The sequence below is a fragment of the Branchiostoma floridae genome, chromosome 12 (assembly GCF_000003815.2).
Source record: "Branchiostoma floridae strain S238N-H82 chromosome 12, Bfl_VNyyK, whole genome shotgun sequence".
Lineage (NCBI taxonomy): Eukaryota > Metazoa > Chordata > Leptocardii > Amphioxiformes > Branchiostomatidae > Branchiostoma > Branchiostoma floridae.
In genome coordinates, this window is record NC_049990.1 from 9,405,923 (window position 1) to 9,420,085 (window position 14,163).

The 14,163-nt window shown below is 41.9% G+C and overlaps 2 protein-coding genes across 2 annotated transcripts; both read left to right on the forward strand.

Annotated features, from left to right (window-relative positions):
* The first annotated feature begins 242 nt into the window (after positions 1 to 242).
* LOC118426949 (UDP-glucuronosyltransferase 2C1-like) lies at positions 243 to 7,816 on the forward strand. The gene is made up of 9 exons (XM_035836581.1): positions 243 to 576; positions 1,934 to 2,272; positions 4,257 to 4,488; positions 5,017 to 5,188; positions 5,955 to 6,111; positions 6,322 to 6,541; positions 6,746 to 6,965; positions 7,156 to 7,354; positions 7,808 to 7,816. Exons 1-9 carry the CDS (start codon positions 514 to 516, stop codon positions 7,814 to 7,816), a joined length of 1,611 nt encoding a protein of 536 aa, XP_035692474.1. The 5' UTR covers positions 243 to 513.
* Positions 7,817 to 8,063: 247 nt separating this feature from the next.
* Positions 8,064 to 13,597, forward strand: LOC118427261 (UDP-glucuronosyltransferase 2C1-like). The gene is made up of 8 exons (XM_035836939.1): positions 8,064 to 8,170; positions 9,434 to 9,777; positions 10,419 to 10,650; positions 11,263 to 11,434; positions 11,990 to 12,146; positions 12,365 to 12,584; positions 12,817 to 13,036; positions 13,226 to 13,597. Exons 1-8 carry the CDS (start codon positions 8,086 to 8,088, stop codon positions 13,509 to 13,511), a joined length of 1,716 nt encoding a protein of 571 aa, XP_035692832.1. The 5' UTR covers positions 8,064 to 8,085; the 3' UTR covers positions 13,512 to 13,597.
* The last annotated feature ends 566 nt before the right edge of the window (positions 13,598 to 14,163 follow it).

Genomic DNA, 14,163 nt, shown 5'->3' on the forward strand with positions numbered 1-14,163 from the left:
TGATTGCCCAACATAGAATGCGCGCTGTCCTACTGACCTTTGACACAACACTGTAATTGTATGACATGGCCGACTACTGAGCTCAGACTTACTAGTAGTTGTCTTAGCGTCAGGACCCGGCGTCTGTGGCCAGCTCAGTGCACGAAGGACGGTGAGTTTTCCAGATAATCTTCTGCATGCTATCAGTAGGGCTGACGTCAGTGTTGTCTTGCGCAGAAAGGGCAAAAAATGGGAATTAGAGTCCCTACTTAAAACCTTTGAAAATCCTTCTTTTTCCTTGGAAATTTTTGCCCAACCTTGAGTTTTTTTTTGCTAGAAGTGACAACTAGGGTCTTATCTTTCATATTTTGGTCAAAATTTCATCAGTTGACCAGTTTTGATGGCGTAGTGATAGATCTGAGTTGTTGGGTCCAGCGGATGGCTACAGGAGTGAAACTGGGTCAAAGGTGAGGTTTGTTTTCTTTGGTCAGCTGTGCTGGGTGAACGAGCCAAACAACCCTCTGTTTTCTTTGCATGTTTCTCAAGTATTCCCTTGTGACTAACTGCTGGAGAAGAATTTTTAAGATTGAACTAAAGGTAAGTTCTTTTACAAGGACTTGTTTCACTGTCTCTTATGCTAGGCTTCAATGGAAGCAAGCAACTTTAATGTCTGACCAGTAGGTAAAGGGGCGTGGGATTATATCTTGTCACACTCGATATAGAGCAATATGATCCAAAGTATAAAGAGGAGCTATCGGTGGTGAAGTGTTCACAGACCATGTTTTCACTGCTCGGGGCGGGGTGGGGTGGTCTAAGCTATTCTAAAACTATTGTAAATCCACAGCACTATCCAGTCTAAGCTATTCTAAAACTATTGTAAAATCCACAGCACTATCTTGAGTACAGTCTTGTTAGTTTTAATACGCTTCCAACGATCGCTACTCAGTTGGAATCGGAGTAGTAAGTCTAACAAGACTGGGCACCAGGGTACACAGGTGTACGTCTGTTTGGTCAATTGTCTTCTCCCTTGATTTGCTTCAGTCACTGTGACTTATTAACCAAGAGATCGGGACGAGCAGGTACCCCTTCGTGTGTGTGCTATATCTTATTTGCATTTACGCACTGTCCGAAGACTACTTTTTTTTCTAGTGGCACCTGTTTCCCTTAACAACTTCGAGTTCCTTTAGGAAATGAATGTAGTGCGTAATAGAATATCAAGATGTTTGCTACAGTAGTGCCTGTTTTGAGGTACATGATCGTAAGTTGATGTGTTACACTGAATGGTGGTCCTAATGGCAATGTAAATACAAACTGTTGACATTTCGGACTGGCCTTTGCAACCACAAACATGTAAAGACAAAATTTACATGTATGTCAGGGTAGAGATTGCAATATGGCAGAATCGTCCATTTTGAGGGCAGTAATGCCGATCGATAAAGGCTCCGACCGATGAGGATACTAGAAGATTCATATTATATGTTTAGTTGGTCTCGCATCTGAGTCTTGAGTTTCGAGTCATTGATCTTAAATAACATAAATCGAAGTTGAAGTCTTCCATATCTAGAAATTTACAGACTTCGATCGCGATCTCTACCGACAGAATCGGCGATTCTATCAGATTGTTATCTCTACCCTGAGTGTCCCTGACATATTGTTTAAAAAACAAAAGGCTTAACGGTCTACATTTTGAAAACACGATGCGTAACAGATTGGGCAGCACAATGACATGCATGGTAACTTACATAGCAACGTGGTTTTATCTAGTAGAATATACACGAATTTTTAGCTCAATCAACGGTTCCTTTTTTCTATCAGTTAGAAGTGCAAATAAAAAAAAGTACGACAACGTATCTTTAACATTTATGTTGTTCCTTGTTAACATGTGCCGAGGTGGTGCAAGATGATAGATCTGTCCGTTACAATCGTTGAATGCCCTTCTTACTTATCTTTTCAGATTCTGACACAGAAAACTTCACTATTACTACTGCTGGTGCTGAGTACTAGTATGTCGACTGGTTTGCACCTGTTCCTGGCGGTTGTCGCCATCTTGTCTCAACATGTCCAAGCTGCCGACATCCTCGTGGCGACATCAACCTACAACAGCCCCTGGATGGACGTGGCGAAGATTGCCGAAGAATTGGCCTCCCGAGGGCACGTCGTCACCGTGCTGGCCCATGCTAGTCAGAAGAGCGACCTGATGCGGAAATGGCCGACCTTGAAGTACGAAACATTCGGAGATCCCGAAAAACCACCGTCGGTGAAGGAATTCTCAAAAACGGTGCCTCAGAAGTTGGTGGGTATTTAGAATTTAGATATGAGAAATCAAAAACCTTTAAAAGAAACATGGTGAAGGTAACTATAGCCCCATAGCCTTCTTGAGGCCATAGGGTCATGCTTATACTTCGTTACTCGTTGTGTCAAACATTTACATCCAATCGCAAGTTCTAGTGAAAAGAATTAGGTGATTGATGCAAGGAGGTTCTATCAATCTTTCAACAGAATTTGGTCACTGAGCGAACCCAAAATGCGTTCTCAGAGAATAGGATACATACAAATGTTAGGATTGAAATGAACTCAGTGAGCTAACATCAAATATGTCAATCAAAGAAACCGTAGCAAATACTGAGCAACATTTTTTATTTGCTTTATAGAAGAAAGGCAATGGTTGTGGCATTACACTCAAGTTAGTAACTTGTTCTAACAGTGTCCCATACAAAGTAAACATAACAAAATGAACTGAAAAATCATAATGTCCAATAGTAACGTATGAACAAATTTAGTGACGTAAATCAAACTAGAAAGGCCGACATTTGCTTGAGAGCACACGCAGCATATTTCAGCCATCTCCCTCCCCATGCAACCTTAGACTATTCCAAAATCACCATGTGCAAAAATCGAACACTTTTGTTTAAAAGTCACTTCCACTAATGACACTTAATGACACCCAAAAATGAATCTTACAAAATTCCTAGTGCAAGAATGGACTCTTCCAGTGCACCCCATGTGAATTTGCACAATAGACCAGTCCAGAAATACTCCCACTGAAAACATGGCCAAGGTTGAACTAAGCAAAAAAGGCATGAAAAGGTAAAATAGACCAGTCCAAAAACACTTCCACTAAAAATGGAATATTGAATCATCACCTTTCTAAAACTAAATTTGAAAACATCCCCATGCAAGAATGGACTCTTCTTGGGACACCAAAGTCCATAAACAAATTCTTAAAAAATGCCCCCCTCCATGCAAGAATGGACTCTTCCATTACACCCCATGTAAAATTGCAAAATAGTCCAGTTCAAATATACTCCCACGGAGAGACATTATATAATAAACAGTCCAAAGATGAATTTAAAAAATATGTACCCCCTCCGTGCCAGAATGGACTCATCCAGATAACACCGGGCTCACTGATTGGCTGCCAATCCCCTTCGGGAGGTTGACTCAGGCTACGTGATTGGTTGCCTCTTTAATCAAGCTACTAGTATATATAGACATGTGCACATGCTGTATTCAGGTTGGAGAGGTCAACGACCTTGAGGTCGTTGACCCTCTGGCCAGTGGATAATTACTAGTACCAAAAAATTCCCCAAATATATCATTTTGAAGTGGTTTATGCCAGAAATTATACATGGGTCATTTGAATGAATATCTAGTACACCTATTTACCAAAATGTAGGTTTTTGGTCAAACAATGGCTAAAAAATTCCAATATTAAGCATTTTGTTGTACCGTATGCCAAAAGTGTTAATGAAGTCATGTGCGCATATGTAGACGGCACTCCTATACCAAATTTCAGGTCATTTGGTTATAAATTGGGGGTATAGGAGCCAAAAATGTCATTTTGGGGGGCAAAAAATGCCAAAATTAAGCATTTTGCTGTACCGTATGCCAAAATTGTTTTTGGATTTTTGTGGGCATATGATCAAGGCACCTCTGTACCAAATTTCAGGTCATTCGGCTGTAATACCAGGGTACAGGGGGGGGGGCAAAATGTACATAAAAATTGCACACCAAGAAACACCTGGCCATTGACCCACTCTACCCTTGTGCCAAATTTCAAGTAATTCGGTCCAAGAACGACAGAGTTAAATCGATTTGAAGATTTGACAGGAGAAAGAAGAAGAAGAAAGAAGAAACATTACGAATACAATATATTTCACCATACCTATGGTATGGCTGAAATATAACTATCTATTCTTCACTCTTGTCGCAGACCTCCAGGCTTCATTTCACAAATCATTTGGCCAATTTTCTTATGTTTGTAATGCCCGTTACAGGCGTTTTCTTCATCTGGGATGTTGGGACTCCTAACGTTTGGCAGCACTTTGAGTTCTGCACTGCTGGACCTTAGTGAAGAGATGCTGAGTGACAATCAACTGCTGACGAAACTGAAGAACAGCCACTATGACGTTGTCCTGACGTATGCTGGTCCCTCATGCGGGCCCCTGGTGGCGCAGTACTTGGACCTGCCTCTAGTCAGCACGATGAGGTCTTTTCCTACTGGACAAGGTGTGTTCATATTCATATACCACAGGCCTACCAACACAATCTATATTTCTCTGCTTTATAGAAGGAAGAATTATGTCCGCCAGTTTTTCCGTTTCTTCCTTAGCATTGGGCAGCTACAGGTGTTTACCAATCTGCTTGGTCCATTGCCCAGAATTTTGCTTTCTCTATTTAAGCTGAAGGCCATCTCCGCAAGATGTTTTCTCACTCTAACTTTCCATACACACAAACACATACTGTCACTCACTCACACACACACACACACACACACACACACACACACACACACACACACACACACACACACACACACTCAGGACATACCATTACATCTTTGCTCTGTGTTCACAATCAACTGACATAGTGGTTTCTACCTGTTCTCACAATGACTTCACTATTTGCTGCCCTTTATGCCACACAATATTTCATGGACATCTCTGTTCGGATATATTTGAATCTTTCTGCTACAAACATATTCCATCATTAAAGTTTTTTTTCCTACTGCGTGTGTCTTTTGATCCTATGTTTCAGACATCCGAGCCACTGGTGTTCCCAATCCTCTTGCTTACGTGCCAACAGTAACATCGGAGTTGTCAGATCGGATGACATTTTTGCAGAGACTGAAGAATGTGCTGGTTTACTTCGCAGCTACTACTATGGGACAGCTGGTCGTGGATAAGAGTTACGACGATCTTGCAAAAAGGTTTGTGAATCGGTTGCAGTAAAATGGTATTTTCAAAAGAAAGTATGTGTGTTTTCTAATTGCCTTTGAAAATCAACTTCTATTTCTGTCGCACTTTTACATTTAACAAATATACACAATATATATATGTATGTATATATATATATATATATATATATATATATGTATATATATATATATATATATATATAGAGAGAGAGAGAGAGAGAGAGAGAGAGAGAGATGTATTATATATATAGTAATGCTCATGAGTTTCATAAACCTTCAGGTTTTTCGGCATGCTCCGAATGGGTGCAGTGTCACCACCAGAATTTCGGTTAATGCAAATTTATTCCTACTCACCGTTCTGAAAGAGAGAATACAGGAAAACCTTTTTAAGCTTGTTGATGCGTTATATGAAGACGAAAATTAAATTGTTACTTATTCTATGTATTCTATATAAGATATCATTCCCGTATTCGTATGTGCACTCATGGCAAGATTAAGAGACAGTTACTTGCTTTGTGGGCTTTCAACTTGCTTTCAAATCCAAATACATTTGTATCTGTTTCAATATTCAAACTGTTACATTTGACAAATGCTCACCATGTTCATTAAATTTTTATTATGTAGTGAAATCAGCAAAGATGTAGCTATGCAATGGCACTTCTAGATCAATGTTGGTTCTTATGCCTCTGATGTGAGATGACTGAATGAGTCTGTATCTCCTCTCTGGACAGAAATGTGCAAAACGGCGCTCAAAATATCATTTTCTTACCTCCAACAGAACCATTGGCGACAGCTTCACCATGTCTGCTGCCTTGGCAAGAACCGACGTGTGGCTCTACCAATCAGATCTCATGTTTGACTTTCCTAAACCCATGATGCCAAATATGGTCAGCATAGCTGGTCACATGGCTGAGGATGTCAAGCCGCTCAGTGAGGTCAGTTCTTCAAAAATCAAATTAGTAACATTCCATAGAAAGACAAACACAAAAAAATATGCTTATTATTCGCACATTATTACATTATAAACCCTTGCAGTCTACTTTTACATATGGTCGTGATCCAACTTAACGTGGATGGTTCAGACGTACGTAATGGTTAACATCTCTTGTCTGGACCTGATTGGCCTAACTGGTATAATTCCATAGGAGCTGGAGAAGTTTGTGCAGAGTTCTGGAGATGACGGTGTTGTGCTTGTAACGTTCGGCTCCTTGGTAGCAGCTATGCCTGCAGACATAGCCGACATGCTGGCCGCTGCTTTTGCCCGTCTGCCACAGAAGGTTGTGTGGCGCTACGCTGGGACGCCACCTCCAAGTCTGGGGCCAAACACCAAGACCATGGAGTGGGTGCCTCAAATCGACATACTAGGTATATTCTATCAACTCGTTGCAAATTATACTAGTAATGCGGAACTATTGCATTTGTTCGAAACTAGCTAGGATACACAAGAGTCTGTCCTTTTTTGTCATGGTTTTGTGAAGGTTGAAAGCATTTAGCATATCGTCTTACATACATACTTTGACATTGTTTTGTCAAAACAAAGTAACTTGAGTAAATATTTTATACCTGCAGCTCATCCTAAGACAAAGGCGTTTGTATCACATTGTGGCTACAACGGAGTAGCAGAGGCTATGTACCACGGGGTGCCCCTGGTCGGCATGCCTCTGTTCGCCGAACAATTCGATAACATTGCCAGGATGGTGGCCCGTGGGATAGCGGTGTCATTGGACATCCACACGGTGACGTCAGAGGAGGTTTTCCAGGCCATCACATCTGTTATTTCGGATCCTAGGTAAGTGTGATGTGGAGTATCTGTTAGCGTTTAAATATCTCACCAATCTCTTTTCCTTTCATCGTTGGGTGGAACATCATTATTCTGAAGCAAATTTTTAGTCACCAGCTGTCGGTGCATGTAAGAATGTGGGCATGTTGTGGGTATGTAATATAATGGACTAAAATTTTACTGTTTCTTTTTTTCTCAGCTACAAGGAGAAGACCAATCTGATCTCCACGCATCTTCGTGACCAACCACAGTCGCCCATGGAGCGGGCAGTATGGTGGATAGAACACGTCATCAAACATGGCGGCCTCCCCCATCTCAGGTCGAGGGCACCCGAACTCCCCTTCTACCAGTACTACCTGCTAGAAGTTATTGCCCTGATTGTTGCAGTTATATCTGCTGTATTGTTGTCTTGTTGGAAGTGCTGTTCGTTTGCATGTCGCATGTGCAAAAGGAGTATGACTACCACCAAGCTGAAAATTAATTGACTGTCGTCGCAAGCATATTTGTACGGACAACAGTAGATGAACAATGAATACAGAGGCGCCCCGTAAAAAGAATTTTTAAATGCTATGTCAAACAAAATTGTTCAAGTTGTAAAGCTCTGAATGTTATGTTTGATCGGTGCACGTTTTCGGCAAAAAAGTTGCCTTTTTTATGAAATCAAAGTGGTAAGGGAGATTGAACAAATAGCCAAACACACAGAGTCTGGTATACAGAACAAATAAATCCTTCATCCTTCTTCATTGACCTTGTAATTGACATCATTATTCTATTACACTAGTATATCTTTCCGATACTTATTTCTAAATCTACAGGATATACATTTTTTAGCTGCTTTGTACAATTTACAGCATGGTTGAAAATAATTTTTACTTTGAAACATATGAAAATCGATGCGCGCGCGGATGTCAAACATATATCATCAAAGCAACATGGCCCAATCAGTCTTAAGAACTAGGAACTCTATGTACAGCGCAATTTTCACTGTTCTTTAATTTGAGAGCTGCAATTTTGTTCAACTTTAATTTTGACCGATCGGTGGTAGCAGGGTGCCACGTCACTCATCCAGTGATTGCCCAACATAGAATGCGTGCTGTCCTACTGACCTTTGACACAACACTGTAATTGTATGACATGGCCGACTACTGAGCTCAGACTTAGTTGTCTTAGCGTCAGGACCCGGCGTCTGTGGCCAGCTCAGTGCACGAAGGACGGTGAGTTTTCCAGATATTCTTCTGCATGCTATCAGTAGGTAAAGGGGCGTGGGATTATATCTTGTCACACTCGATATAGAGCAATGATCCAAAGTATAAAGAGGAGCTATCGGTGGTGAAGTGTTCACAGACCATGTTTTCACTGCTCGGGGCGGGGTGGGGTGGTCTAAGCTATTCTAAAACTATTGTAAAATCCACAGCACTATCTTGAGTACAGTCTTGTTAGTTTTAATACGCTTCCAACGATCGCTACCCAGTTGGAATCGGACTAGTAAGTCTAACAAGACTGGGTACCAGGGTACACAGGTGTACGTCTGTTTGGTCAATTGTCTTCTCCCTTGATTTGCTTCAGTCACTGTGACTTATTAACCAAGAGATCGGGACGAGCAGGTACCCCTTCGTGTGTGTGCTATATCTTATTTGCATTTACGTACTGTCCGAAGACTACTTTTTTCTAGTGGCACCTGTTTCCCTTAACAACTTCGAGTTCCTTTAGAAATGAATGTAGTGCGTAATAGAATATCAAGATGTTTGCTACAGTAGTGCCTGTTTTGAGGTACATGATCGTAAGTTGATGTGTTACACTGAATGGTGGTCCTAATGACAATGTAAATACAAACTGTTGACATTTCGGACTGGCCTTTGCAACCACAAACATGTAAAGACAAAATTTACATGTATGTCAGGGTAGAGATTGCAATATGTCAGAATCGTCCATTTTGAGGGCAGTAATGCCGATCGATAAAGGCTCCGACCGATGAGGATACTAGAAGATTCATATTATATGTTTAGTTGGTCTCGCATCTGAGTCCTGAGTTTCGAGTCATTGATCTTAAATAACATAAATCGAAGTTGAAGTCTTGCAATATCTAGAAATTTACAGACTTCGATCGCGATCTCTACCGACAGAATCGGCGATTCTATCAGATTGTTATCTCTACCCTGAGTGTCCCTGACATATTGTTTAAAAAACAAAAGGCTTAACGGTCTACATTTTGAAAACACGATGCGTAACAGATTGGGCAGCACAATGATATGCATGGTAACTTACATAGCAACGTGGTTTTATCTAGTAGAATATACACAAATTTTTAGCTCAATGAACGGTTCCTTTTTTCTATCAGTTAGAAGTGTAAATAAAAAAAAGTACGACAACGTATCTTTAACATTTATGTTGTTCCTCGTTAACATGTGCCGAGGTGGTGCAAGATGATAGATCTGTCCGTTACAATCGTTGAATGCCCTTCTTACTTATGTTTTCAGATTCTGACACAGAAAACTTCACTATTACTACCGTAGTGCTGGTGCTGAGTACTAGTATGTCGACTGGTTTGCACCTGTTCCTGGCGGTTGTCGCCATCTTGTCTCAACATGTCCAAGCTGCCGACATCCTTGTGGCTACAGTGACCTACGCCAGCCCCTGGATGGACGTGGCGAAGATTGCCGAAGAATTGGCCTCCCGAGGCCACGTCGTCACCGTGTTGGCTCATGCTAGTCAAAAGAGCGACCTGATGCGGAAATGGCCGACCTTGCAGTACGAAACATTCGGAGATCCCGAAACACCACCGTCGATTAAGGAAGTAGCAAAAACTGTGCCTCAAAAGATGGTGGGTATTTAGAAATATGAGGAATAAAAGCACGGTATTGTAAGCAAGCTTAAGCCCTTCACTCTTGGAGCAAAACTTCGGGATTCATTCCACCAATCTCCTTCTTCAATGTGCGCGTCTAACTTCATATAGCTGAAGACTTCGGACGCGGATTAGGACAAGGGTCTTTGGTTTGACGGTGGTCGCTTTTACTTCTGTGCGTTATGTTTGGGGGGGGGGTGTAAGAGACGGGGGAGCCTAGCTCCTCAATGGCAGGGGCGCTTCTCCCTGCCCGCCGCCCTGTAGGTGGGCGCCGGTAAGTACCCGTAACTCTAGTAGTGTCTTACATATTGGTAATGGCATTCTTGAAAGCCTGAAGTGTTTCTACTCGGACTATTGCTTCTGGTAGGTGGTTCCATTCCCTAACGGTCCTCGGGAAGATGGAGTTTAGATGGTTATCTGTTCATGAGAATGTGGGGTGGTACGCTGAGGTATTTTCTGTGCGTGATGGTGTGGATAAACCCTTGCTTATAAATGGCATTTGAGTTGATACTAAATTGTTGGTGATTTTAAAGAACATGTGGAGACGAACACATCGTCTTCTTTCGGCCTGGCTCCCTATATCATACAATTTTCTTACGTCTTTTTAATGCCCGTTACAGGCATTTTCTTCATCTGGGATGTTGGGCCTCCTAAAGTTTGGCAGTACATTGAGTTCTGCACTGCTGGACCTTGGTGAAGAGATGCTGAGTGACAATCAACTACTGACGAAACTAAGCAACAGCCACTATGACGTTGTCCTGACATATGCTGGTCCCTCGTATGGGCCAACCGTGGCACAGTACTTGGACCTGCCTCTAGTCTGCACAATGAGGTCTTTGCCTACGGGACAAGGTATGTTCAAATTGATATAGTACAGGCCGATCTACATGACTACATGTAACACAATCTATATTTCTTGTTTTCTCGTCCCCCTGTCCTCCCATTTCCACCGGTGCATTGAGCAGCTACAGAAGTTTACCAGTCTGCTTGGTCCATTGCTCAGGCTTTTGTTGTCTCTATGTATGCTAAAAGCCATCTCCGCGATGTTTTATCTCACGTACGTTTCCTTTCCCCACACTCGCGATAAGCACACGCTCGCACACACACACACACACACACACACACACACACACACACACACATACACACACACTCCTTATATATATAAATTTATAGAGAGAGGGGGGAGACTGGCAGATTCGCAGACTGGCAGAATCGGCCATTCTACCAGAGAAGAGATCGCGGACATACCCTGGTATCTTTGCTCTGTGTTCCTTGGCAATCAACTGACACAGTGGTTTTGACCTGTTCTTAAAAGGACTTCACTATTTGCTGCCCTGTATGCCACGCCATGTTTCAATTGTGATACATTTGAATTTTTGTGCTAACTGCCGACACATATTCCATCATTCTAAAATATAGTTATATTTCTTAGTGCATATGTCTTTTGATCCTATGTTTCAGACATCCGAGCCACCGGTGTTCCCAATCCTCTTGCTTACGTGCCAACAGTGACATCGGAGTTGTCAGATCGGATGACATTTTTGCAGAGAGTGAAGAATGTGCTGGTTTACTTCGCAGCTTCTACTATGGGACAGCTGGTCTTAGAAAAGCGTTACGACGATGTTGCAAAAAGGTTTGTGCATTTGTTGTAATGATGTGGCAATTTCAAAGGACAGTATATGGGTTTTCTAATTTCCTTTGAGTATAAATTTCTATTTCTGTCTTACTTTTACATCTGACCAATGCTCATCACTTTCATGAACCTTCTTCATTTTCGGCAAGCTTCAAATGGGTGCAGTGTCACCACCAGGACTTCAGTAATGCCATGTTTTCCTAATCACATGTATCTTTTTAGCTTGCGGATACATTATATGAAGACGAAAATTAAACAAAAGTTAGATTGTTACTAATATTCAATGTAAATGTCTCATTGCCGTTCATGATCTATGTTGACTTTTTCGTTTAACCTTTTTAGTTAACTTCGTCGATTGATGTTTTCGATCAAATGTGCAATAGGTTTGGTGGCAAGCGGTCAATAAATGGTCGAGCAACTGAAAACAACTGAATCGAACACCAAATATATTGTATTTCAATCACTAATGTTTATATCAACCAGTATCTCTGATGACTGAAGGGGTCCGTCTCTCCCCTTTGCGCTGAAACATTACATTATTTATGCCACCAACAGAACAATTGGGGAGAAGTTCACCATGTCTGCTGGCCTGGCAAGAACCGACGTGTGGCTCTACCAATCAGATCTCATGTTCGACTTTCCTAAACCCTTGATGCCAAATATGGTCAGTATAGCTGGTCACATGGCTGAGGATGTCAAACCGCTCAGTGAGGTCAGTTCTTCAAACATCATATGAGTAACATTTTATAGAAAGACATACACGCAAAATACTTAGTATTCGAACATTATTACAATATAGACCCTTGCAGCGTACTTTTACATATGGTCGTGAAGGTCTAACTTAACGTGGATGGTTCAGACGTACGTAATGCATATATGGTTAACATATCTTGTCTAGATCTGATTGGCCTAACTGGTATAACTCCATAGGAGCTGGAGAGGTTTGTGCAGAGTTCTGGAGATGACGGTGTTGTGCTTGTAACGTTCGGCTCCATGATAGCAGCTATGCCCGCAGAGCTAGCCGACATGCTGGCCGCTGCTTTTGCCCGTCTGCCACAGAAGGTTGTGTGGCGCTACGCTGGGACGCCACCTCCAAGTCTGGGGCCAAACACCAAGACCATGGAGTGGGTGCCTCAAAACGACTTGCTAGGTAAATGCTACCAACGCACTGCGAATAATACTAGTCTAGTAATATCTAACTATTGCATTTGTTCGAATCTGGTATAAACAACAAACAAATCTTCGTCTTTCCTGTGTTTGATACCTTGGTAAAGGTTGATCATGAAGACATTTAGTATATCACGTCTTTCAGATGTTCAATGCATTACTTTAACACTGTTTTGTCATAGTATATAAATTGAGCCAATCTTTCATACGAACAGCTCATCCCAAGACAAAGGCGTTTGTATCACATTGTGGATACAACGGAGTAGCAGAGGCCATGTACCACGGGGTGCCTCTGGTTGGCATGCCTCTCATGAGTGATGCCCATGACAACATCGCCCGGATGGTGGCCCGTGGGATGGCGGTGTCATTGAACATCCACACGGTGACGTCAGAGGAGGTGGCCCAGGCCATCACATCTGTTATTTCGGATCCTAGGTAAGTGTGATGTGGAGTAACTGTCAGAAATACTTCACCAAATTCCTTTCTCTTTTTCTCTCATCTTTGGGTGGAACATCATTCTGAAGAAAACTTTTAGTCACGAGCTGTTGGTGCATGTAAGCATGTGGGCATGTTGTGGGTATGTCATGCAATGGACACAAATTTTACTGTTCCTTTTTTTCTCAGCTTCAAGGAGAAGGCCAATCACATCTCCACGCATCTTCGTGACCAACCACAGTCGCCCATGGAGCGGGCAGTATGGTGGATAGAACACGTCATCAAACATGGCGGCCTCCCCCATCTCAGGTCGAGGGCACCCGAACTCCCCTTCTACCAGTACTACCTGCTAGACGTGATTGCCCTGATTGTTGCAGTTATATCTGCTGTGCTGTTGTCTTGTTGGAAGTGCTGTTCATTTGCATGTGGCATGTGCAAAAGGGGTATGACTAGCACCAAACTGAAAAGTAATTGACTGTCATCAAAAGCATGTATGGAGAACAATAGATGAACCATCAATACAGAGGCATCCCGTAGATGAAAATGTGGTTTTGAATACTGGCCATGGATATACATAACATACAGATGCCACATCCGCGTAGTAAACTCACAATGTCGACGTCATGCACTTAACAGTCCGCTTTAGTACATAGTGAAATGGAAGATAAGTTTACCTTTGATTGTTAGGAGATAGCATTGAGTAACCGCGATTTAAGTAGAATTTCTCAGTCATTGCGATAATAAATCGCAATGATTTCAATGGACAATTAGAAAAGGCTTTACTACGGAAGAATCCATGGATTTGTAATCCCACATTGTATGTTCAAATAAGAACCAAAATTACAGTTCTGTAGCTGTATATCTATTTGAATATAAAAATATCTATGCCGGTGATGTTGTCGAGGGACCTTGTGTGGTTTTCTTCTCTTGTTTTCCTCTCATATTCTTCATGCTTTTAGGGCATCTCAAAGTTTCTGACGCGAGAAGGGACATACAAAGAAACAAATGATGGACGCAACGCTTAAGAATAACGGTATTACAGTTAATGTATGCCTGCGGTGTTGTCGAGGGGCCTGTTATAGGTCTTATAGCTTGCCCTTCTAACGTATTGTATTCATTTTGATTTT